This window comes from Sus scrofa, chromosome 8 (assembly GCF_000003025.6).
Source record: "Sus scrofa isolate TJ Tabasco breed Duroc chromosome 8, Sscrofa11.1, whole genome shotgun sequence".
Classification (NCBI taxonomy): Eukaryota; Metazoa; Chordata; class Mammalia; order Artiodactyla; family Suidae; genus Sus; species Sus scrofa.
The window spans coordinates 66180001-66205944 of NC_010450.4; the positions used below are offsets into that span (position 1 = coordinate 66180001).

At 36.5% G+C, this 25944-nt stretch overlaps 2 protein-coding genes and 1 long non-coding RNA gene across 4 annotated transcripts in view; 1 reads left to right on the forward strand and 2 right to left on the reverse strand.

Annotated features, from left to right (window-relative positions):
- Positions 1 to 24090, forward strand: part of LOC106508499 — a 76411-nt gene extending 52321 nt beyond the window's left edge. Inside the window, exons 6-8 of one of the 2 annotated variants that reach the window (XR_002346689.1) lie at positions 19889 to 20062; positions 21726 to 21786; positions 23740 to 24090. This is a non-coding gene — a long non-coding RNA (uncharacterized LOC106508499). The remainder of the gene's footprint in view (positions 1 to 19888; positions 20063 to 21725; positions 21787 to 23739) is intronic. The other variant, XR_002346690.1, reaches the window with a different exon arrangement.
- Positions 1 to 25944, reverse strand: part of LOC110262115 (UDP-glucuronosyltransferase 2B4-like) — an 85407-nt gene that overhangs the window by 29228 nt on the left and 30235 nt on the right. The gene's annotated exons all lie outside the window — the stretch shown is intronic.
- Positions 11042 to 25622, reverse strand: LOC100623504 (UDP-glucuronosyltransferase 2B31-like). The gene is given in 7 exon segments (XM_021101404.1): positions 11042 to 14232; positions 17629 to 17848; positions 19101 to 19188; positions 21323 to 21454; positions 24097 to 24245; positions 24869 to 25321; positions 25324 to 25622. Coding segments are annotated over 7 exon segments (1584 nt in total). The 5' UTR covers positions 25586 to 25622; the 3' UTR covers positions 11042 to 13952.

Sequence of the window (25944 nt, forward strand, 5' to 3'; positions counted from 1 at the left end):
TATCTTCTTTGTTATAAGTTAATTGACCATATATGTGAGCTTATTTCTAGCTTTTGATTCTGTTTCATTGATCTGTTTTTCTTTTTTATTCCAGTATCATGCTGTTTTGCTTACTTTGTAACATGAATTGATATGAGGAAGTGTGATGTTTCCAGCTTTGCAGTTCTTTCTCAAGATTGCTTTCCCTAGGTGGGAAAGTCGTCTTCTGCACTTTCACACAGATTTTAGGGTTGTTTCATTTCTATGAAAAATGCCACTGGAACTTAGATAAGATTATATGGAATCTGTAATTGGCTTTGGTTAGCATGGACATTTCAACAGTATTAATTTTTCCAATCTATAAACATGAAATATCATCCTATTTATTTGTGCTCTTCACTTTTTTTCATCAGTGTTTTATAGTTTTCAGTGTACAGCTTCTTTTTTCTCCTCAGTTAAATGTACTCATAAATAATTTTATCTTTTATGGATGTAATTGTAAATGGTATCACTTTTTAAAGTTCTCCTTCTGATAATCAATGCCAATGTTTAGAAAGCAGGTATTGAGGAAACATACCTTAACATAATAAAAGCCATTTATGACAAACCCACAGTCAACATATTACTCAATGGAGAAAAGCTGAAAGCCTTACACACTAAAATCAGGAACAAGATAAGGTTGCCCACTCTCACTGCTTTTATTCCACATAGTATTGGACATCTAAGCCACAGCAATCAAACAAAAGAAATAAATATTTCCAAATTGGAAAAGAAGAGGTGAAACTGTCAATCTATGCAGATGATAGGATATTATATATAGAAAACCCTAAAGACTCCACACAAAAAACTATTTGAACCAATCAAAAAATTCAGCAAAGTAGCAGGATACAAGATTCACATTCAGAAACTGATTGTATTATGTATACTAATAATGAAATATTGGCAAAGGAATATAGAAACACAATATCTTTTAAAATCGCACCCCCCAAAATTAAATACCTAGGAATAAACCTAACCAAGGAGGTGAAAGACTTATATACTGAAAACAATTAAACAGTAATCAAGGAGATTAAGAGATTCAAAGAAATGGAAAGATATTCCATTCTCCTGGATTGGAAGAATTAATGTCATTAAAATGGCCATACTACATAAAGCAGTCTACAGATTCAATGCAATCCCTATTAAATTACCCATGACATTTTTCACCAAACTAGAGCAATCCAAAATTTATATGGAACCATAAAAGACCCAGAATGACAAAGCAATCTTAAGGAAAAAAAGACAAGCAGGAAGAATAACTCTCCTAGACTTCAGAAAATATTACAAAGCTAAAGTAATCAAGACAGTGTGGTACTGGTACAAAAACAGACATACAGACCAATGGCACAGAATAGAGGACCCAGACACCTATGATCAATTAATCTTCAACAAAGTGGGAAAAACTATAAAGTAGGGAAAGGACAGTCTCTTTAGCATGTTGTGCTGGGAAAAGTGGACAGCTGCATGTCATCAGTGAAACCAGAACACACCCTTACATCATGCACAAAAATAAACTAAAAATGGCTTAAAAACTTAAACATGAGACAAGACACTATAAAACTCCTAGAAGAGAACATAGGCAAAACATTCAAAATAATACATTGATATCAACTGTACAAATGTTTTTTAGGTCAGTTTTCCAAGGCAATAGAAATAAAAATGAAGATTAAAAAAAAAAATGGACCTAATCAAACTTACAAGCTTTTGCACAGCAAAGGAAACCATTAAAAAAAAATGGAGTTCTGTTGTGGATCAGCAGTTTAAGAATCCAACTAGTATGCATGAGAATGCAGGTTTGATCCCTGGCCTCACTCAGTGGGTTAGGGATCTGGCATTGCCTCAAGCTGCAGCATATGTTGCAGACATGGCTCAGATCTGGCATTGCTGTGGCTGTGGTATAGGCTGGCCAGTTCCAATTCGACCTCTAGCCTGGGAACCTCCATATGCTGTGGGTGTGGCCCTAAAAAAAAAAAAAAAAAGACAAGCTACAGAATGGGAGAAAATAGTTGCAAGCAACACAACTGAGAAGGGCTTAATCTGCAAAATATGCAAACAACTCATATAGCTCAACAGCAAAAAAACAACCCAATTGAAAAAAATGGGCAGAAAACCTAAATAGACATTTCTCAAAAGAAAACATACAGATGGCCAGCAGGCACATGAAGAGATGCTCAACATCACTAATTATTAGAGAAATGCAAATCAAAACTATAAGGAGATACACCTCACACTTGTCAGAACGGTTATCATTAATAAGCCCACAAACAACAAATGATGGAGAGGGTGTGGAGAAAGGGGTACCCTTCTTCATTGTTGGTGGGAATGTAAATTGGTACAACCACTATGGAAAACAGCATGGAGGAACCTCAGAAAACTGAATATAGAACTACCATATGATCTAGCAATTCCACTCTGGGTATATATATGGACAAAACTTTCATTCAAAAAGATACTTGTACCCCTATGTTCATTGCAGCACTATTCACAATAGCTAAGACGTGGAAGCAATGTAAATGTCCATCAACAAATGAATGGGTTAAGATGATGTGGTATGGATACACAATGGAATACTACTCAGCTATAAAAAGAACAAAATAATGCCATTTACAACAACATGGAAATAACCAGAGATTCTCATACTAAGTGAAGTAAGTCAGAAAGAGAAAGACAAATACCATATATCACTGATATGTGGCCTCTAAAGTATTGCGCAAATGAACCTATCTATAGAACAGAAACAAACTCATGAATATAGAGAATAGACTTGTGGTTGCCAAGAAGGAGGGGGAGGGAGTGGGTGGACTGGAAATTTGGGGTTAGTAGATGCAAACTATTACATTTAGAATGTTTAAGCAATGAGGTTCCAGTACAGGGAACTATAGCAAATCACTTGTGATGGAATTTTATGGAAAATAATTTGAGAAAAGACAATACGAGAAAAAGATATATATTTATATATGTACAACTGGTCCCTTTGCTGTATGGGAGAATTGACAGAATATTGTAAATCAACTATAATACAAAATTTAAAAAATAAAGTATGTCAGAGAGCTCCTTCAGGGAATGACTGAAGGTGGACCTATTTTTTTCCTCTCTCAGGACTAAGCCATTAGGGGAAAGACCATTAAAAATATTTCTCTGTTAGAGCCCTATGCAACCTGAAGATGCAAATCTCGGAGCCAGATTATCAAGGCTTGTGTCCCCTGTGCAATTATCACAAAAGCCAGTGCGACACATATTTACAAGCTCATTCCAAGGGGACAGTGGTGACCTGGAGTAGAACAGAGGGAGAACTTGGAGGTGGGACCTGCCTTGACTTTGGGGAGGTTTGCAGTCTGTTCCTCATTGTGTGCTAAATATGAATCCTGGTCCTCAGGCAGAAGTTTTTGAAGTATGCAAATAGACCTCTTGCAGGGAATCGACTGGGAGACAGGCATTTCTGCCTCCTTCCTCTGTGCTGATTCTTAGGGGGAGAGCTGATAAAGGAGAGTTTCTTTTTTTTGCCTTAATCTTATGGAACTGGGGACTCAATTTCTGTGAGCCACCAGAGTTAGGTTGTTAAGCTGTGGATCCCCTGGGTGGAAGCCTCGATATGAGAGTACCAGATACGTGCAGCAGCTCTTTTTAGGGAGAGAACAGCAACCTGGAGTGGAGAGTGAGGATGGCCCTTACCAGCCTCCCTGCTCTTTGAAGATGTCAGTTGGGCCTTAGATGGTTGCTTAAATTAGAAGCTTTACCCTCAGGCTGCAGCCTTGTGAGAGATACCAGCTGTACCACCGGCAAGCTAGTTTATTAGAGAAAACCAGAGAAAGGCACAGCTAAGCAAAGCCTTATTGGGGTCAGAACTGGCCACAAATACTGACTCTGAAAACCATTCCTGCAAAAGAGGCTAGATTTTATTGGGTCCAACTGTGAAACAACTTATGCCTGTGCATTCCTTCTTGGACTGGAACCTGTATTTCTCCAGGCTCTCTGATTTCTTCAGGCATAAGTTCAGCCATTGACCTGAAATATTTTTATTTAGTGTAGGTGCTTAGGGTTATAAATGTCCCTCTTAAAATACATTGCCATTTTTTAAATTTTTTCTTTCATTTTCTTAAATTATTTAAAAATTTTCTTTTGTTTTCATCTGTCATCCATTTATTTTTGGAACATATTGTATAACTTCCATGTATTTGTGAATTAATATCCTATTGTTATTTTTTAATGGTTATTCTATTTGGGCCAGAGAGCATACGCTTATATGTTTTACATTTTTTAAATTTACTGAGACTTAAAATTCTCTATCTCAGAAAACGTTTATGTGCACTTGAGTAGATTGCATACTTGGTTGTTTTGGGAATGGAGCATATTCTGTCGATGTCTCTTAGGTCCAGCTATAGTGCTATTGCAATCTTTCATTTCCTTGTTGATTTTTGCCTAGTTTTTCTATTTATTATTAAATATAAAATAAAGTATCCAACTATTAATGTTGAATGGTCTAATTCTATTTAATTTCTGCCTGCTTTTTCTTCATATGTTTTGGTCTCTGATGTTAATATATCTTTATATGTAAATTGTAATATATATGTATGCATACATTCCTAAGAGTGATACTTTTATAATTTTAAATATGCCTCATCTCTGGTAACATTTTTGGTTTTAATGTCAGTGTGGCTGATGCTCTTATTCCAGCTTTTGTATGGTTGCTGGTCATATGATATAGCTTCTTTTATTCTTTTATTTCAGTCCTTTGTATGTTTGAATTTATATTGTCTATGTATTTATTTATTTATTTTTCTTTTTAGGGCCGCTCCTGTGGCATATGGATGTTCCCAGGCTAGGGGTCAAATTGGAGCTGTAGCTTCCAGCCCTCACCACAGCCATGGTAACACCAGATCTGAGCTGCACCTACACCTCAGCTCACAGCATTGCCGGATCCTTTAACCCACTGAGCAAGGCTAGGAATGAACCCACCTCCTCATGGATGCTAGTCGGATTCTTACCCACTGAGACACAGTGGAAACTCCTATACTATGTCTCTTTAAGTAGCATAGTTGAATATTTTTAAATACAGTCTCTAATATATGTCTTCTGATTGAATTTTTAGTGTACTTACATTTAGTGTTTACTATTGCTCTTGGTAGATTTATATCTGTTACAGCTGTTATTTATATGTTTTACATTTTTATGTATGTCATTTCCTGTTTTTAAAAATTTCTTTCATCTACATTAAATAAATATTTACTAGTACATTATAACTCAAATAATTATTTTTCACTATTTTTGAAATTATTTTTGTAGCAGCTGTGCTATGATTTATTATATATACATGTTAAATTGTCAGAATTTACTTTAGCTTTATACTAACTTGATTCGTATTTAATATAGAAAAAATAGGAGTTCCCACTGTGGCACAGTAGAATTGGGAGCATCTTGGGAGCTCTGTGATGCAGGTTAGATCCCTGGCCCAGATAGTGGGTTAAGGATCTGGGGTTGCTGCAGCTGCAGCGTAGGTCACCAGTGCAGCTTGGATCTGATCCCTGGCCTGAGAACTCCATATGTTGTGGGATGGCCAAAAAAGAACAAAAAAATACAGAAAAATTACTCTTAAATAGCTCTTGTTTATTGCAAAATTTTGTGCTGTTATTATTATACATATTATATCTATATATGTTATAAACCCAGCAATATAGTTATTAGTATTTGCATAACTTTCATAAGCTGAGAAAAGAAAGGAAAACATATATAATTACATGTGGTTATAATAACCTTTATAGTTACTAACTCTTGTTGTCTCTACTTACTTCTGCATATTCATGTTATCATTTAGTGTTACTCCTTTCTTCAATATTGTTTGTTTCCAACCGCCTCCTTTGTCTTGCATTTGACAAATATAATAATTGTCACATGCCTAACAATACAACTGTATACACAATTTACATGGTTGTTTTTTAATATTTGTTAAGGGAAGAAAGCAGAAGAAATAAGCACTTACACTGTCTTGTATAATTACTTAATTATCTCCACCAGTGCTCTTTGGATTTTCATGGTGATTAGAATTGCAGTCTGGGTTTACTTTCCTCAGCCTGAAGAACTTCCTTTAGTTTTTCCTGTAAGACAGGTGTCCCAGCAATGAATTCTAGTTCTGGGTGGTGGGAGAAGAGGAATATCTTATTTTTTTTTGCCTTAATTTTTGAATGGTAGTTTTGTTGAATACAGGATTTTTGTTAAAAGTTTTGTTTCTTCAGCACTTTGAATGTCATCCTACTGCCACATAGCATCCTTTTTTTCTAACGAGATAGAAGTAGTGTTTTAAGGAGTTCACTTGTATAGATTAGTTATTTTTTTCTTAGTGCTTCAAGATTTTCTGTCTTTAGATTTCAACATTCCACCAATATCTGTGTATGGCTGTTCTATGTTTATCCTGCTTGGAATTGGTTGAACAATTGTGATTTGTACATTAATATGTTTTTATATTTGTGATGTTTTCAGGCATTATTTTTTGACTATTTTGCTCTACTATCTTTCCTTCTGACACTTTTATTTTGTGTATGTTAGTATGCTTAATTATGTCCCACAATTCCTTTTTTTTAAAATTTTTTTATTTTTTTGTCTTTTTGCCTTTTCTAGGGCCATTCCCACGGCATATGGAGGTTCCCAGGCTAGGGGTCCAGTCGGAGCTGCAGCCGCCAGCTTATGCCACAGCCACAGCAACGCGGGATCCGAGCTGCGTCTGCAACCTACACCACAGCTCATGGCAACGCTGGATCCTTAACCCACTGAGCAAGGCCAGGGACAGAACCCACAACCTCATGGCTTCTAGTTGGATTCGTTAACCACTGTGCCACACGGGAACTTCTGTCCTACAATTCTTAACCCCTTCATTCATTTTCTTTATTCTTTCTTTTCTTTTCTTTTCTTTTTTTTTTTGCTTTTTTAGTGCCACACCTGCAGCATATGGAGGTTCCCAGGATAGAGGTCTAATCAGAGCTATATAGCTGCCAGCCTACTCCAGAGCCATAGCAACACCAGATCCCAGCCATGTCTGCAACCTACACCACAGCTCATGGCAACGCCAGATCCTTAACCCACTGAGTGAGGCCAGGGATCAAACCCACAACCTCATGTTCCTAGTCGGATTTGTTTCTGCTACATCACGATGGGAACTCCTCATTTTCCTTATTCTTTTATCTCTGTTCGTTGGATTATATTATTAATCTCCCTTCAAGTTTGCAGGGTTTTTCATCAGCTTCTTAGATTTACTGTTGATTCCCTCTAGAGAATTTTTAAAATTTTAGTTACTGTAATTTCCAACTTCAAAATTTCCATTTGATAATTTTGAAAAATATGATTTCTATCTTTTTTTTTTTTATAGACACCATTGAATGGGGCATTGTTATTATACTTCTTTAAGCCTGGCTTGCTGAAGATAGGTTGCATGCTTTTAGGAATTAATCCATTTTTTTTTAATTCTCCAGTTTGTTGGAATATAATGATCCACATCAGACTCATGATCATTTATATTTTTTATTTTAATTTCTCAATTTATTTATTTGTGTATTCTATCTTTACAGTAGTTTCTTTTTGGTCATTGACTCTATTTACAACAGCTAATTTGAAGTCCTCCCTGTTAGAACTAATCATTAGTCCCTCTCACAGGCAGTTTGTATTGCCTGATTTTTTTCTCCCTATTTAGGTTACATATTTGTATTTCTTTACATGTTTTGGGAAATTATTGTTAAACTGTAACATTTAGGTAATTGAGTATAACAATTCTGGGTACTGGCCCTCTCCAGGTCTAGTTCCATGTATTCTTAATATTATTTGTTTGTGACTAAATGGACTATTTTGGTGAAGTCTCTTTCCCCTACAGTGTAAAACCTCTGACATGACATGGTGCAGACCTGGACATAGTCACATTCCTGGGCTAACAGTCATTTTAGTTGTGCGAGCCTTTGACTGTCTCTTTTCTTACTTTTAGTTTTCACCAATTGTTGGGTGATTGTGCCATAGTTTTGTTTTTTTTTTTTTTTTAATAATATCTTGGAAACATAAATTGCCCCAGAGTCTGATCCCAAAAAGTTCAGGCTCTTTTGCAGAGATATTCTTTGAAGTCAGAATTCGAGGCATATTCTGACTTCAGAAAGGCACTTAGTTGTATTTTTCTCTGGTCTTCTCTGATAAACTAGCTTGCCTCTGGTTTAGCCTGTATCTATTGTCAAGCAATCAGTATCCTCTTAACTGCCTACCAACAATCTTTCATACTTTGAGGGCACTCTTAGGCTTGATCTTCCCAGGGCCTCCTTCAAATAACGTGAGTTCCTCGGTCATAGCTTAGAGCTCTCTGTTTTGTGTCCCGGCCTCCCTCTGGTCAAACTCTCTGAATCTTGGTTTCCAGAGCTGGGGATAGGGACAGTGGCACACTTCTCTCTGACTGACATCTATGCTTTGGGGATAAAACAGTTGCCTCTATTTTTAGTTTGCCTCTTTCATCATGGAGCCTCCATCCTATGAAGATTTACAATATTTCTTTGTTAGTTTAAGGTGTACAGCATAATGATTTAGTATTGTTGTAGATTAAATATCATTATAGGTTATTGCAACATATTAGGTATAATTCTTCTTGCAGTTCAATAAATTCTTGTTGTCCATCTGTTTTTTGTATAGTAGTTTAATCTGCTCCTAATTTGTCCTTTTCCCTCCCCATTTGGTAATCATCAGTTTCTCTCTGTCTGTGAATCTGTTTCTATTTTGTATATTAATTCATTTGTATTAATTTTTAGATTCAAAATATAATTCATATTTTATGATATTTTCTTTCTCTGGCTTATTTCACTTAGCATAATATTCTCTAAGTCCATCCATGTTGATGCAAATGACATTATTTCATCCTTGTTTATGGTTGAGTAATATTCCATTGTACATATATCTCACATCTTTTTAAGACAGTTGTCCATTGATGGGCACATGGGTTGTTTCCCTGTTTTGGCTATTGTAAATAGTATTGGTATGAATATTGAAGTGCATATATCTTTTGAATTAGAGTTTTCTAATTTTTTTGATATTTAACCTGAAGTAGAATTGCTCAATCATGTAATAGTTCAGTTTTAGTTTTTAAAGGAATCTCCATACCATTCTCCGTGTTGGTTGTGCCGATTTTCATTCTTAGCAGCATTGTATGAAGTTTTCCTTTTCTCCATGTCTTCTTAAGCATTTACTATTTGTAGGCTTTTTGCTGATAGCCATTCTGAGCAGTGTGAAGTGATACTTCATTATGGTTTTGATTTGTATTTCTCTAATAATTAGAAATTTTAAGCATCTTTTCATGTGCCTAGATTTTTACTTTTTCCTACATTTTTTAATTTTGCTGTCCTATTTTCACCATTGATCTTATTCATTTACTGTTTCTTATAATTATATACACTTATACAATTTTTTGTTTGTTTTTAAATCTATGTATTGGCTTATTTAAATGATCTTCAGTCATTATTATGTATCTACCTTTCACACTGGGATTTCACATTCTCAAAAATTCTTGCTTCTTTCACATTTAGAGAAGGCCATTCAATATTTCTTTCAGGTGTGTTTGGTACTACTGAATTCTTTTAGGTTTTGCATATCTGAGAAATTCTTTATTTTTCCTTTTATTCTAAATAATAATCTTGCTGGTAAGAGTATCCTAGGTACAGGGTTTTCCCATTCAGGATTTTGTGTAGAGCATGACTCTCCTAATGGCCTGCAAAGTTTCTGTAAAGACATAAGCTGAGAGCCTTATGGAAGTTCCCTTGAAAATGACTGTTTTTTTCTTGCTGCCTTGAAATCTGTATTTATCATTAATTTTTGCTGTATTAATTATAATATGTCTTGTTGTGAATCTGTTTGGGTTCATTTTATACCCTTTGTGCTTTCTGTACCTGGAAATCTTTTTCCTTTTTTGTGTTTGGGAAGTTTCCATCCTTAACTTTTTCAAATACATTTTTGGTCCCATTCTCTATCTCTTCTCCTTCTAGACCCCTATCGTGTAAATTGGCACTTCTTACATTATCACATAGGTCTCATATGTTGCTTTCATTTTTTAAAATTTGTTTTTCTGTGTGCTCTTCTGATTAGGTAATTTCCATTATTTATCACCCAGATAATTTATGTGTTCTTCTGTGTCATTTAGTCAGTAATTTATTACTTCCAGTTTTTTTAATCTCAAAAATTAAATTATCTATTTAGAATGGTTGATCTTTAAAATTCTAACTCCATATTACAGAGATCAATGTTTACATCTATAATTTTTCATAATTCAATTAGCATTTTTATTTCATCCTTTTTGAACTCAGGATATGGTAGACTGGTGATGACAATTTCATTATTTATTCTTTCATAATTTATTCTGGGATTTTTCTTGCTCTTCTATTTGGGAGTATTTCCTCTGCCTTGGGAGTATTTCTCACTGAACCTTCTCTATCTCTTTGAATTTAGGAAAACAGTTGTCTATTACAGTCTTGAAGTTTTTTTGTGGTGGTTTTTTTTTTTTTTTTGGTGTGTGCCTTTGTACTTTGAAGATTGAATGTTTACATCATGATAACATGTTATGTGTATCTTAGGACTTAATATCATGAATCAATATGTTTACTAGTTATGTAAATTCACATAATACATGAAAACATGAAAGGTCAAAAAATGGAGAAGTATGTAGAATAAAAATTTAAATTCTATTCATTGAAAATTCAGCATTTTCTTTAATATCATTTTCTCTGTGGTATAAAATTTACCTATATTTTATTTTATTTCCAAAGAAGAGTGTCATACTTATTTTTTATAATTTCTGGAACTTATTTTTTATTTAGTAATGTGACATGTAGAGCATTCAATAATATGATCTATAATCAATCCATTCCACTCATGGCTATTTAACCAATGTAATGCTGTAAGTAAGTGCCTTCACTAACTGATAGCCATTTAAGTGCCAGTGGGAATATTCAGAATAAAATTATGAACATGTGCAAGTCTTTCTGCATGATAGATTCCTAGATATATAGTGACAAGGTCAAAGAGTATGTTTAAATTTTATTTAAAAGGATATTTCCACATATACTTTCAGAAAAACGGTCCTATCAGATTATCCGCTCCACAAATAATTTGTAGGAAATAATTTATAATTTGATTTCCATTTCCCAAAGCATCAGTGAACTTTGTCATCTTTTATATCTCATTAGCCATTTCACTTTTCTGTGAATTTCCTGTTGATATCTTTTATTTATTGTCATATTGGACTATTTGATTTTTTGTGTGAGATTTGCAGTAATTTTCACTGTACAATGACTACCAATCCTTTTTCTGTTTCTAGTGTTGCATGATAGATTTGAGGAAAAGTGATTAACCTAAATGCATTATTTAACAATATTATCTAAGATGGGACCATATAAGTTCTATTTTTCTTTACAAATATATCCATTATCTAGAGGGTTTGAATGGAAAATTCTGTGGTAAATTTTCCCAATACTTTCCCAAGCATCAATGTTTTAATTTAAATTTAAAATCATTTATGCCTTAGGCTAAAGAATATTTGTCATATGACTTAGATGATGTTCCTCTTGATCAATAAGAGAAGTACATTTTTCCTCACCTGGACCATTTTGATCATAAAATGCTTTCCCGACGTTCAGTTTTCAGGAGTGCCTTCAGATTGCTTTCACTTGATTTACCAATTTTCCCTAAAGTTTATATAATTTTTAATTTTGCTTATTGATTGTGACAGTTATAGTGAGCCTAGGTTTAAGTAAAATGATGTCTATACTATTTTTTTGTCACAACAAAGGATGGAATTTTTTTTTTTTTTGTCTTTTTGCCTTTTCTAGGGCTGCGACCACAGCATATGGAGGTTCCCAGGCTAGGGATCTAATCAGAGCTACAGCTGCCGGCCTACGCCACAGCCACAGCCACAGCAATGTGAGATCCAAGTCTGTGACCTGCACCACAGCTCATGGCAACACCGGATCCTTAACCCACTGAGCAAGGCCAGGGATCAAACCCACAACCTCATAGTACCTAGTCGGATTCGTTAACCACTGCGCCATAACGGGAACACCAAAGGATGGAATTTTACATATAAATATCACAGGAGGACGAAGCAATAAGCTCTGAGTAAAAAAACAAAAGATGGGGACATGCTGATCTAAAGTATGGTGATAGTCGATTATAATATAATGGTCATTAATACAGTCTGTGTTCAGCAAACACATCGAATTTCGTAACTGCATCTGCAAGTGGCTATGTGATGCCATGTCTTGTTTTGAAAGAATGTATCTATGTATACATATATAGATATAAATATTAGTATAGTATAGATAAGATAAATAGATATATTCAGATACAACTAGAGAGAATAAAAATTCATTAAGTCCCTTTAGAATACATATTATATATATTTTCTTAATTTTTAATTGAGAACTTACATTCATTATCAAAGGCTGAATATGGCAGTGTAAATAATCAGGTGAATATTTTGAAAGCTGATGTGAAAAAGAGAATTAGGCAATGAAATCAATGATTTTCACAAATAGCTCAATTCTGTAATAAGAAGCAGGTAGCAGTTGCTTTATTTCTAATTCTGCAAACATTCCAAAGGGAAAAGAGTTAAACTGGGTGAGGGCAAATGACTTGCCTTGGTTTTAGATAAGAAGTGATGCTGAGACTGGATGCAGGGTGAAAACCAAGAAATGTTAGTGGTCTCACAAATAAAATGGAAAGAGTGAGTCTTTTTAAATAATTCCAATTTTGAACAGTTTCTGTAGCAAGATAACATATAAAATTGTAGACCAAAATGAAGTTAAAATATTCTGAATATCTGCAAAATTATATGAATATCCAAGTAGATTTGTTATGGTTCTTGTATCTATGCACAACATGTGAAACACTCTTACATTCAGTAATTTTTAGTATAACTTTTGAATTAAAACAATAATCTCTAATTGTCACGAGACACGTTTCTACAATATTTTCTTAGCTTCTTTGCTGAAAACTACATCTTGTCCTGTTTTACTTTACCCCATCTTCCTGCTTGGAAAACAGTCGCAGTGCTGCAGTGCTGGTAAATGACTTAAGCTTAAGAACAAAGACCTAAAGGCATAAATTATTCATAGGGTCAGCTGAATGAGGATTTAATGTGTCGGTCTAGGCACGCTGGACCTGTGCAGATTGGCATGCGGTTTGCACAGCAAAATACGTCCTCTTAAAAAGAAAAGACAGAGGAGCCTCATGGCCCCAAGAGGTTATGAGGGGTCATTAGCAGGATATGCATTAGCAAGGAGAACCAGGTGCAAACCTAGGCCCGCAGGGTTGCTGCAGATAGGCAAGAAGCACAATGGTTATTTTCTAGATGCTATGCATAGAGAGCTGACGCCAAGCTTCCTCAAATGCTAATGATTGTTAAATGCCTAAAGGTCAGAATAAAAGCTTAATCAGCAACTGGCTTTGTGACTTTTAAAATAACTTAAAAAAAACCCTATATCCTGCATTTACAATCCCCTTCTCACTTGGCATAATCCTCAAGAGCACAATAAAAGCAGTGTGGTTTCTTGAGGTGGTGCTCTTGGTCCCTGAGACCTTGAGTTCCTCGGTTCCCATCTTTACTTAAGTGTCTCTGTGTCTTGTTTTATGTTAACTTTTTTCCTTAAGTTTCACAGCACCCATTCTTCAGCCTCATCCTGCTGAGCTGGTCTTGGCATCTAATATATACCTATATTTTTATTTCTTTTTAATTTTTCATCAATTTTTCTCTTGGGATGACTAACTCTTAAATCAGTAGAAAATCTCTTGAAAACAAGATTTGATCTGAGATGCTAAATTGTGAAAAGTCATTTTGTTCCAGGAGAACAGGAGCTTTATCATACCTCCTTCCTGCTGGAATAAACGGAAGAGTTCCATCTACTGGGCATGCCTGTGTTAGGCTTCAGATACAGCTACTCCCTTTTTTCTTTCTTTCCTATTTTAACAAACTTCCGACAACAAAACATACAACACTTTGTGATGATAATTATAGTAGTTGCCACACAGGCCAGTAGAAACCCAATGACATCCAGAGAGTGGTACTGGTACCAGGTGAGGTTGTGGGCTGCTGGCCGCAGGTGCTTGGCTCCTTTGTGGCGCATGACAAACTCAATCCAGAAGACCGCCCGGTCCAGGGGCTTTACAGGTTGATCATGTTGAATGGTTGATAACCACATTGCATTCTCTTTGTAGCTAGATGAAAAGAAAACAGACTTCAACTTATAGAATAAAGAAGAGAAGATAAATATGTGAAATTTTCATGCAGATAATAAAAAATGAGTGCCATATAGAGTGGAAGAGAAATAGATTATTTTCCTCAGAGATGATTATAGAGATCTTGGCTTATGGGCTAGAATTTGTTAAATGTGTAGCATTTCAAGTTATGAAGAAAAGAGAGGAGATGAGTGAGGAGAAACACTTATAATCTAAAAAATGGAATGAGTTAAGAAGTCCCAAAGGCAAAAACAAAAGAAAGAAAGAAAAGAAAGGAAGAAAAGAAATATATGATTTGAGTGTTCAAAGCTTGAGTTATCCATTAATGAATTGTTACTAGATCTGGTGGACAATTTTTTTTTTTTTTGGTCTTTTTAGGGCTGCACCCACAGCATATGGAAATTCCCAGGCTAAGGGTCGAATTGGAGCTATAGATGCTGGCCTATATCACAACCACAGCAATGCGGGATCTGAGCTGCATTTGCAACCTACACCACAGCTCATGGCAATGCCAGATACTTAAGTTACAAAGCAAGGCCAGAGATTGAACTTGCATCCTCATGGACGCTAGTCAGATTTGTTTCTGCTGAGCCATGATGGGTACCTGAGTTTTAAAATACTATCCTAATCCAGAGATAGGAGGTAAATCCATAGTGAAGTTTAGATATAAGTCCAGGAAGCAATGGTCAAGAGTTGGTGTTGACCTTATCCTTGTGACGTGATGGTTAAAAGTGTGAAAGTGAATTGCCTTGGTTTGAATTTTGACTCTGACACTTACCTTACTGCCTGCCTCTGTATTTTCTGTTCATCAGTTTTTGATGCTGAATGGCATGGCTAAGACTAGTATCTTATCTGCCTCTTTTGAGGGGTAATATATTGATTCTTAGAAGTATTCCTAGCATATAGCAGATACTCAGTAAATGTTTGCTAGTATTGTTGTTTTTCTTGTTATTTTAGAATTAGGAGTGTGCCTCAAATTTTCCCTTTCAGGCATTGCAATTACATTTGTTTCTATGGTAAAAATGATGGACTAGCAGGCAAGGAATAAGGAAGAATAAAGAGTTATGGCTCATGGACTCTGAATCACAAAGTGCTGAGGCATGGCACCCATAGCAATAACAATGGAGGTAAACTTAATTCCTGTTCCGTAAAAGTCACAGGGGGAGCACTGGAATTTTGAAAGAAGGGCTGTAATCTGGAAACATTTTTTGTTGTACAGTAGGAAAGACTATAATGAAAAAGTTATTAATATGTGCGAAGGACTTTGTAAAATGTGTAGCATATGGTAAACATTCAGTGTATATTGGCTAATAAACGAACTTCATTTTTTGAAACCAGCTTTACATTATTAAAAATTTTAAAATGTAGGAGTTCCTGTTGTGGCACAGCAGAAACAAATCCGACTGGTAACCATGAGGTGGCAGGTTCGATCCCTGGCCTCGCTCAGTGGGTTAAGGATCCTGTGTTGCCATGAGCTATGGTGTAGGTCGCAGACGTGGCTTGGATCTGACGTTGCTGTGGCTGTGGTGGAGGCCAGCAACTGTAGCTCTGATTGGACCCCTAGCCTGGGAACCTTCATATGCCATGGGTGTGGCCCTAAAAAGCAAAACAATAAATAAATAAAAATAAAAATCTATAAAGAGGGAGTTCCCATTGTGTCTCAGCGGTAATGGACCTGACTAGTAACCATGAGGATGCAGGTTCAATTCCTAGGCCTCGCTCAGTGGGTTAAGGATCTGGTGTTGCTGTGAACTGTGGTGTAACCTGGCAGCTGCAGCTCCAATTTGACTCCTAGCCTGGGAACTTCCATATGTCTCAAATGCGGCCCCAAAAAGCAAAAAAAAAAAAAGTATAATGATATTACAGAGATTTATTTTTACATAAAACTACCAAACAAGAAGATATATGGCTTAAAAAAGAAGAAACTTTTCTTACAGTGTTCAGTTAGGATAATGATTGTGCTAAAATTAAAATTAAATAGCACCTTTTTAAAAACACAAATTCCCGTTTTGCTATTATTACCAATATAGTCTCAAAATATTTTCTTTCCAAAGTCATTATGAATTGAAGGGGGAAAATATATACATCATACTTATGATTTTAATAGTAATATTTTAACCGATCTTAATAGCGTTCATTCTTAATGAAATGATTTGAAAGTCAAATGTTTCTGGTTTTAGGATATTTGCCTTTTATTTTATTTATTTTTTTGCTTTTTAGGGCCGCACCCATGGCATATGGAAGTTCCCAGCTAGGGATCTAATCAGAGTTATAGCTGCCGGCCTACATCACAGCCACAGCCTTGGGGGATCCAAGCCGCATCTGCAGCCTACACTATAGCTCACAGCAAGGCCAGATCCTTAACCCACTGAGTGAGGCCAGGGATCGAACCCACAACCTCATAGTTCCTAGTTGGATCCATTTTCACTGTGCCATGACGGGAACCTCTAGAATGTTTGCCTTTTATATAGGAATATCCCAACATGTCTCTTCCAAGTGAATTACTTTTTGATTTTAGAATTCTTTCAAATAAGACAAAAGCAAGTACAACCAAGGGCACTAAGGATGTACTAACACTTATAAGTAGTCTCTACATGGTTGTAATTCAGTATATTAGAAAGATCTAGATGTTTACCTTTTATCACTGATGGGGTCAAAATATTAGCACAGAAAACTTGGAAAGTTATAAATGTAACGGGAATTTGAGATTGATTATGTCAAAAATAAAACCATCTTAGAAGAGTTTAAAACATGAGGAGTTTACATGTTAAAAGTTATAAGTGTGCAAATGGGCACTCTTTTAACATTCATTGTTCCCCACTTTAACTTTGTTCTCCGTGCTTCTGTTTAATTCTCATGTTACCATTTCAGTGATTCTTCATTCTAATGATTAGCTCTTTCAAAATTTCTCCAGTATCTTTAAACCTCTGACAAACCTTTCTCTAAAATCACTAGAAAATACTTTTTTTTTTTTTTTTTTGCTTTTTAGGGCTACACCCATGGCATATGAAAGTTCCCAGCTAGGGGTCGATGTAGCTACAGGTAACTGTGTAGGCCACAGCCACAACAATGCCAGATCCAAGCCATTCTGTGGCCTATATCACAGCCCATGGTAATGCTGGATCCCCCACCCATTGAGAGAGGCCAGGGATTGAACCTGCATCCTGTTGGATACTAGTTGGATTTGTTTGTACTGCGCCAAAATGGGAACTACCTGGAAACTACTTAATGTCACCCTCACAATAGGTTGTTGAATGTTTTCAAAGTGTTGTGCAGTCCCCTCATTGGGTTTATGTCAAGATTTACTGCTTCCTCCCTGGTCTTCATATGAGAACAACTCTAGAAACAGTATCAAATAAAAAAAATTATACTCACGAAGGATTATTAATGACTTGCTTCAAGGCATTGACCAAATCCGTTCTTGACATTTTTTCCAAGTCCAATCTGACAGCCGCTCCCTTGGCTGTCATGTGAGCGATGTTATCAGGCTGATCAGCAAACAGAGGAATGCCCACCATAGGGACCCCATGGTAGATGGCCTCATAAATGCCATTGGTGCCACCATGAGTTATAAAAGCCTTGGTTTTGGGATGACCTAGGATTGAGTGAATTTCAAGAAAAGTATTAATTTTAAGTCTTAGAAATGAAATAAGCAATAAGCATTAAAAGACACTGAAAGAAGCAGCATCTTTTAGATGACATGATTATACTCATGAATCTGCATTTAAATTGCTTTCAAAACTCAGTGCAAGAAACCCTTTGGTCTGCTGGAGAGGTCAGTGAAGACCATATGAAAGAAATGCTATGTAAGTTGACTTCACAAATGAACTCAAGATTGGTAGGTGAACAAATTTAAAGAATATTCTGGGTAGAAGAAACCACATCATAAGAAAACAGGGAAAAACATGTCAGAAATATATACTCTTTTTTTTTTTTTTTGGTCTGTGCCCATGGCATGTGGAAGTTCTCTGGCCAGAGTTGGAACCCAAGCCATAGCAATAAAAACACTGAATCCTTAACTGCTGGGCCACCAGGGAAATCCCAGAAACATACTCTTAAAGAAAAGGTGAAGTCGTTTAGTCTGACAGGAAGGGTATCAATACAATCGGAGGGGTGAAGGTAGTGGTGCTGGAAACAGAGGAAGGAAAAGCTACATTGTATCATGAAATGTGTAATCCTTTCAAGATAAAGATTGTGAATTTTTTTCTATAGAAGATGGAGAGCCAGTATTAATAAAAGAGGAGCTGTTATTTTTCATTAGCATTTAAAATATCTCACAGAGGGGAAATGATTATTGTTAAGAAGAGAATTCAGAGACAGAACACCAATACTGAAATTCTTTAAAATTTCACCAGGAGAGGCCTTCCCATTATGGCTCAGCAGAAACGAATCTGACTAGCATCCATGAGGATGCAGGTTGGAATCTCTGGCCTTGTTCACTGGGTTAAGGATCTGGCATTGCCATGAGAGGTCATGTAGGTCCAGACGCGGCTTGGATTCTGCATAGCTGTGGTGTAGGCCAGTGGCCACAGCTCCAATTTGAACCCTAGGCTGGGAAGCTCCACATGCCTCAGGATCAGCCATAAAAAGAAAAAAAAAAAAAAAAGAAAAAAAATTCGCTAGAAGTAACTATAGATAAAGATATTTGTTTCTAGCCCTAAGGGACCTGACTGTGTCTAATAAAATTCCAACTGTTACATTTTCTTCACTTAGGGCTGGAAATAATAAAGGAATAGAGTTTTTTTAAGTGTTGCAATAAATACTCAATAAGATTGTTTCCTGTTGAAGTATTATCACTTCACTCAGCTGCTATTCATATTTTCAGTATTTGTTCTGCCAGCTCTTACCAAGAAGGTCATTCTGGGGCATCCACTTATACAACCGAGTATTAGATCCTAAGGTATCTGGTTTCTTGCCATCGTACCTCCACAGAACCTGATAGGATAAAGAAATCTCTTATTCTATGAGTTGAACTTCAAAGTTATAATGTTAGAATTCTGTGAGAGTTCCTGCCATGGCGCAATGGAAACTAATCCGACTAGGAACCATGAGGTTGCTGGTTCCATCCCTGGCCTCACTCAGTGGGTTAAGGATTCGGTGTTGCCATGAGCTGTGGTGTAGGTTGCAGACTCAGCTTGGATCTGGCATTGCTGTGGCTGTGGGCAGGCTGGCAGCGATAGCTCCGATTCGACCCCTAGCCTGGGAACCTCCATATGCTGCCAGCGTGGCCCAAAAAGAAAAAAAAGAATTTACTGTTCCTGTAAACTGTGGTGTAGGTTGCCGATGTGGATCCAATTCAATCTCTGGCCTGGGAAATTCCATATGCTGCAGGTGCAGCTGTAACAAGGAAAAAAAAAAAGTAGTTTACAAATATCCAAAGACCCCAGGTGTATTTTATATATTAGAGAATAATTTGCTGCTATATTTTATGGAAAAGGAGGCAGCTGAACCTCTTCCATGCTCATCTTCCTCACGCTTGACTCCTTCTTACTGTTCCTCCTCCTTCCTCAATGAGGAGGGGTACTCTGAAGGGTTAGCAGCAGAGTTCATTAAGGGCCAGACTTTACAATGCACAGGGTTCACTTTAAGGGCAAGACCCCAGCTTGACCTTTTCTCTTTTGTCTTCCTGCTTCAGACAGGAACAACCCAGTCAGATAGGGGAGGCTGAGGTTTCTCTTTCACTGTGGCTGCAGGGGTATCTGGAAGCAGCTCCTAAGCACTGGCCATCCTTTCTCTGAATAGCACCCTGACAACCACCCTGAATGGGTCTTTTCCAAAACTTAAGGAAGTAGAAATCCAGGATTACTTAGTAAGTACAAACTGCATGTTGTATTCTGGACTTTCATCAGTATTGCTTAACATTATTGCACAAGTTTATCTATTGTTAAAATTTCACTTTTGAGAACATTTGTATGTGTACCATGTCCTCAGAATTCCTTCAAGGAAAAGGAGCAAATGATAAGGCAAAATTTGGGATTTCTTTACCTGTTCACAATCCTATTATAATACCAAAATTTACAATGCATCTCTTAAATATATTTCTTTCTTTTTTTTTTTTTTTTTTGGTTTTCCTGGCCACATCCGGGGCATATGGAAGTTCCTAGGCTAGGGGTCTAATCAGAACTGTTGTGACTGGCCTACGCCACAGCCACAGCAATGCCAGATCTGAGCCATGTCTGTGACCTACACCACAGCTCACAGCAACACTGGATCCTTAACCCACTGAGTGAGGCCAGGGATCGAACCCTCAACGTCATGGTTCCTAGTTGGATTAGTTTCCACTGCACTATGAATATATTTCTTTTTGATTAAAACTTAATCCAAAATTATTGTCAGTCAAAGACACTTTCTGAGAGTTCCCACTGTGGCTCAGCGGGTTAAGGACCCAACTTAGTCTCCATGAAGATATAGGTTCAGTCCCTGGCATCGCTTAGTGGATTAAGGATCCAGCATTGCTGCCAGCTGTGGTGTAGGTCAAAGATGCTGCTTGGATCCAATGTTGCCATGGCTGCAGCATTGGCTTCAGCTGCAGCAGGGATTCGCCCCCTAGCCTGAAACTTCTATATGCCACAGGTGTGGCTGTTAAAAAAAAAAAAAAAAGACAGTCCCTGTATAGCACCTGCCATGTATATGCCATGTATATTTTGGCTTTATATCTGAGATATGATATATCTGAGATACAAAGTTCCTGTCGTCGCTCAGTGGTTAATGAACCAGACTAGGATCCATGAGGACGCAGGTTCAATCCCTGACCTTATTCAGTGGGTTAAGGATCTGGTGTTAGCGAGAGCTGTGGTATAAGTTACACTTGTGGCTCAGATCTGGCGTTTCTGTGGTGTAGGCTGGCAGCTACAGCTCCGATTTGACCCCTAGTCTGGGAAGCTCCATATGCCACAGGTGTGGCCCTAAAAACAAAAAGAAATAATAATAATTAAAAAAACATAAAAATAAATATATCTGAGATGTATTGGAGCTATCATAATAGATTATCTTTCTTGCATGATATGTCTGTAGTCATATCTTTCAAAGAATATGTCTCCTTAGGTAGTTGTCCACTACAAGTTACTACCTTTTGTGGAATCTGGGCAAGGGCTGATGCAATCGTATTGGCTCTTTCTTCTGTCAGGTTACTGATCATTGACCCCAAAGTAAACACCACAATACCATGTTCTCCAGAGCTCTGAACAAACTCTTCAATTTCCTGCGAAAGAAGAATTTGTACCTTCACAAAAGAGCAATAGCATAATAAACATTACCGAAAGGATTGCTACAAACAACTAAAGAGAGAGAATCTGATATTATCAGGAATTCTAAAAGTAGTGGCATTAAAAATGTGGTAAAATACAGATAAAATTTACCACCTCAACCATTCCTAAGTGTCTTCACAGTGTGCAACGAATTTCCTGAACTTTTTCATCTGAAAAACTGGAAGTCTGTGCCCACTAAGAAACTCCATTTTCCTCTTTTCCCAGGCCCTGGCTAGCTTCTTTCTGCTCCATGTTTCTACACATTTGACTTGTCCGGATACCTCATGTAAGTGGAGTTGTACAGTATTTGTCCTTTTTGTCACTGGCTTATTTCAGTTAGTGTGAGCTTCATCCATGCTGTGTCATGTATCAGAATTTCCTTTTAAATATTTCATTGATTAAAAACATGAAATAGTTGGCCAAAGATTATTTGCTAAATATTTATGTCTTAACTATAAAACCGATATCAATTTAAAACAGAGTAGATTCTTGCTTTCCTTCATAAGGAATACACTAGAGAGAAACTTAAGAAAATTCTTTGTAATTTTAAACTCTGTGGGGTCGTCAGATTCAAGTAGTAGAAATTATTGGCTCTTTAGTATATGTGTAGAATTTATGATACTTATATATGCATTGTCTAGTTTCTCTGTGTTTATTCTGTCAGGCAGCTATGACCTCTGTTCTCAAGGTCTCAGTAAAGCTCTTAAGGGAACTTTACTGAGGTTTGCTGTAGGGTTGGTGTGGGCAGAAAATACCTGTCCTATTAGACTAAGCTGTGTCTTTTATGCTATAAGATGTAAACCCCTGGGATTTCAAATGAGGAATGGTTTAAATGCTGATGTGAAAGCTAGGTAATGCTGTATTTGGCTGCAGAAATTGTTAGGACCTACATTTATGTTTTTGAAGGAAGAATGGTATTCTTTTTAGCTATAGAGCACTGGTGATTAGCCTCAGTTCTTGGAAAGAATTTTAGCATTTCATGTCACTCATCTGATTGTCAAAACCTTAGAAAATTCATAACACTAAAATTTTTTAATTAAATATATTTTTGTTATATTTAATTTAAATTAGCTTTTATTAAATTGATTACTTTTTACTAAAATTTTTTAAATTAAAAAAGCTCGTGAAATTTACCTATAAACCGCTCCAAGGGATATCTACTCCCCAGGACTTTGCCAGAGAATATAATCTTAATTTGTTGGAAAGCCAGTTCCTATTCAATTAGGAAATAAGTCAAGTGACTGCCACATATTGAGTTATTGATAGTATGTAATACTTAAGAAAATAACAAAAATGACAATAGTTAATTTTTCCTCTGGGTCGCTGAGTATGTGCCAGAGACATTTTGGGTGTTTCATATGTACTAAACGAATTTTTTCCCCAAAACTATATGAGCCTGGTACTATTATTATAAGAGTCATATCTCTTGAACATAATAGTTTAGTTTTCCATCATTGTTCCCTGTATTTCACAGCAACTTGCTCAATAGTGACCCTTTGCACTCTTGCCCCTTTACAATCCAACCTGGAGATGTCATCTCATATCTTTTTTTTTTTTTTTTAAAGACAATGTGATCACATCTCTCCATTTCTTAACCCTCTTAATTTTCTCTCTAATGCTTCTGTAGATATTTCAAACTCCTTATAATTCTCTGTTCCCCCAAACCTCTCGAGTATCATCAGCCTCTTTTCTTAGCTTCCTTCTATTGAGACTAAACTTGCATGTCTTAAGAACTGTCATTACTACTCTACCTGCTTTTCTTTTCCTCTAACCCTGCCCTATCCCTTTTTCTTATTCCTTCACATCCTTCAGATCTCACCTTGATTATCAATGCTTTAGAGATGCTTTCTATGATTCTCATGAATGTTTCCTTAGCATTGTGGTCTTCCCTTTTTAAACATTTAAAAAAATTTTTTTTTGTCTTTTTTCTATTTCTTGGGCCGCTCCCACGGCATATGGAGGTTCCCAGGCTAGGGGTTGAATCGGAGCTGTAGCCACCGGCCTACTCCAGAGCCACAGCAACGCGGGATCCGAGCTTCATCTGCAACCTACACCACAGCTCACGGCAATGCAGGATCGTTAACCCACTGAGCAAGGGCAGGGATCGAACCCGCAACCTCATGGTTCCTAGTCGGATTCGTTAACCACTGCGCCACAACAGGAACTCCATAACACTTTTTTTTTTTAAATAATGATTTCACACACTTTTTATGACTTGCTTAATATTCTGTCTTTCCAGGTGGAGTGTCAGGTGGCAGAAACTGTGTCTATACTATTTCTCTGCATATTAGCACTTACTTCTAGAATATGCTAGTCACTTTATAATTATCCTTTAAATAAAGGTCTGATGCCTTATCATGTGTTGAATAAGGAAGTTCATAATTTCTTAAAGTCTCCTAGGTGTGTCATCTTATTCTGTAGTGATAATGAAATTCAGATATCTGTGTAGGTATAGAAATATATGAGTTTCTAATTGATAGGTCACTTATCCAGCTTCCCACACATTTCTCACTATAATTAGACATTCTAAATAAAGAAGGCAGAATTATTCTTATTGAAAATACAAAATAAAGCACAACAAACAGGAACCAGTTACCTTAGGCAGAGGTTTGGCAGGTTTGCAGTGGAGGCCTCCAACAAACTCAAAATTTGGTAGCAGTGGACGAGAAAATTCAAAATCCCAGTAGGTTCTAATGAGCCACATTTCAGCTTTCCCTACTGTCTCTACTAATGTAGTGGGTCTTCCTGAAAGGAAAAGAAAAAAGAAAAACAATAACAAAAGTTAGATTAAATCAGAATATAGTCATGTGAATATATTAGGTAATTTTTGGAAAGGAGCTCGAAATGATGCAGCAAAAGATTTTTGCAAATGTTTTTTCTTTGATAAAAGAAATATATAGATATATATGTATTTATATATACAATGTGATATGATACAATATAACATATTAACATAGAAACTGAGCTACACAAGTAGCAATAATTTCTAAATGCTATCTAGATTCTTACTATATAATATGTAACTCTTTAATATACATATCCTCATTTATGAAGAGTTCTAGTGATTTCTTTAAATTACAAAAGAACTTTAGTAAGATGGTTATATAATTGCTTGGCAAAATCCCAAGTGCTTCAAATTGTGGTTAATTATTTCTGAGCTGTTCTATACTGGTAATGGAGCACAGAGTTCTACCTTATCCTATAATTTAAGTGTTTCTATAATACTTACAAGATTGATGGATTATTTTATATATCCCTTTCATCATTTCACTTACAGGAGACCAGTTCTTATGACTTATATACAAACTCATCTTCCAAAGCACTAGGAAAGTTAGGACTTCATGTCACCCACTAAGAACATGGCTTACCTAGTGTTTCACTGTAAAATTGATTCCACTTCTTCTCATTAAGTATCCGGAACCAAAAGTCAAAATAAAGTACATATATCATATTTTTTACCCTCTCCATGAATGTCATGTGATCACTTAGTTCTGACATAATAACTGGTACATAGGATGGTGGAACTGGAAGTTTTCCACTGTATTTCTCAAAAAAATAGCCAGGAGAGAAGCGGAGGCTGTACACCAGAGGTATGTTCAGTATCTCAGCCACTAGCTCACCACAAGGTCCGATGGCATCTGCAAGAACCACATCAAACTTTGATTTCTGTAGTTTTGTCATAAGTTTGTTGTTCGAAACCATTTCTTTACAGATCTGCATAATAATATCAGAAAATTCCCAAAAGAGACTTTCCACTGTTGAAAAATATGTCCAAAATGAATCTTTTGCCATGTTTGTCCATAGATCAAGCAAACGCTTTAGACATTCTCAAAATCATCTTTAGTTATAGATGCAGGGAAAATCTCAAATTTAATAGTAGGTGATTTGTTGGGATCAACAAGAACGGCAGCTGGAGATATGAGAACAGTCACCTCATGACCCCTGGTGACAAGTTCATCCAGAATTGTCTTCATATTCATCCAGTGACTATATTCCAGTGGCCACACCAGCACCTTTCCACACCTCCCAGAGCTAAAGTAGCAGATCAGCTGTAGCAGCAGAAGTGAGAGCCATTTCAGAGACATCTTGGTTATATTCAATACCTTTAAAAAAATTACTGTCTGCTTTTGCCACTGCTCATGTTTATATTCAAGGAAAATCAATCAGGAAGTTAAATTATAACTCCTACACCTCAGGTAAATATATGAATAGTCAGCAGCTGTGGCAAGAAACTGAAAGGGCAAAGTGTAGAACACTTCATGTTTGTATAATATGTTTTTTTTTTTTTGCTTTTTAGGGCTGCACCTGCAGTACATTGGAGGTTCCCAGGCTAGGAGTCAAGTTGGAACTGTAGCCGCTGGCCTATGCCACAGCAACATCAGATCCAAGCCATGTCTGCGACATACACCACAATTCATGGCCACGCTGGATCCTTAACCTACTG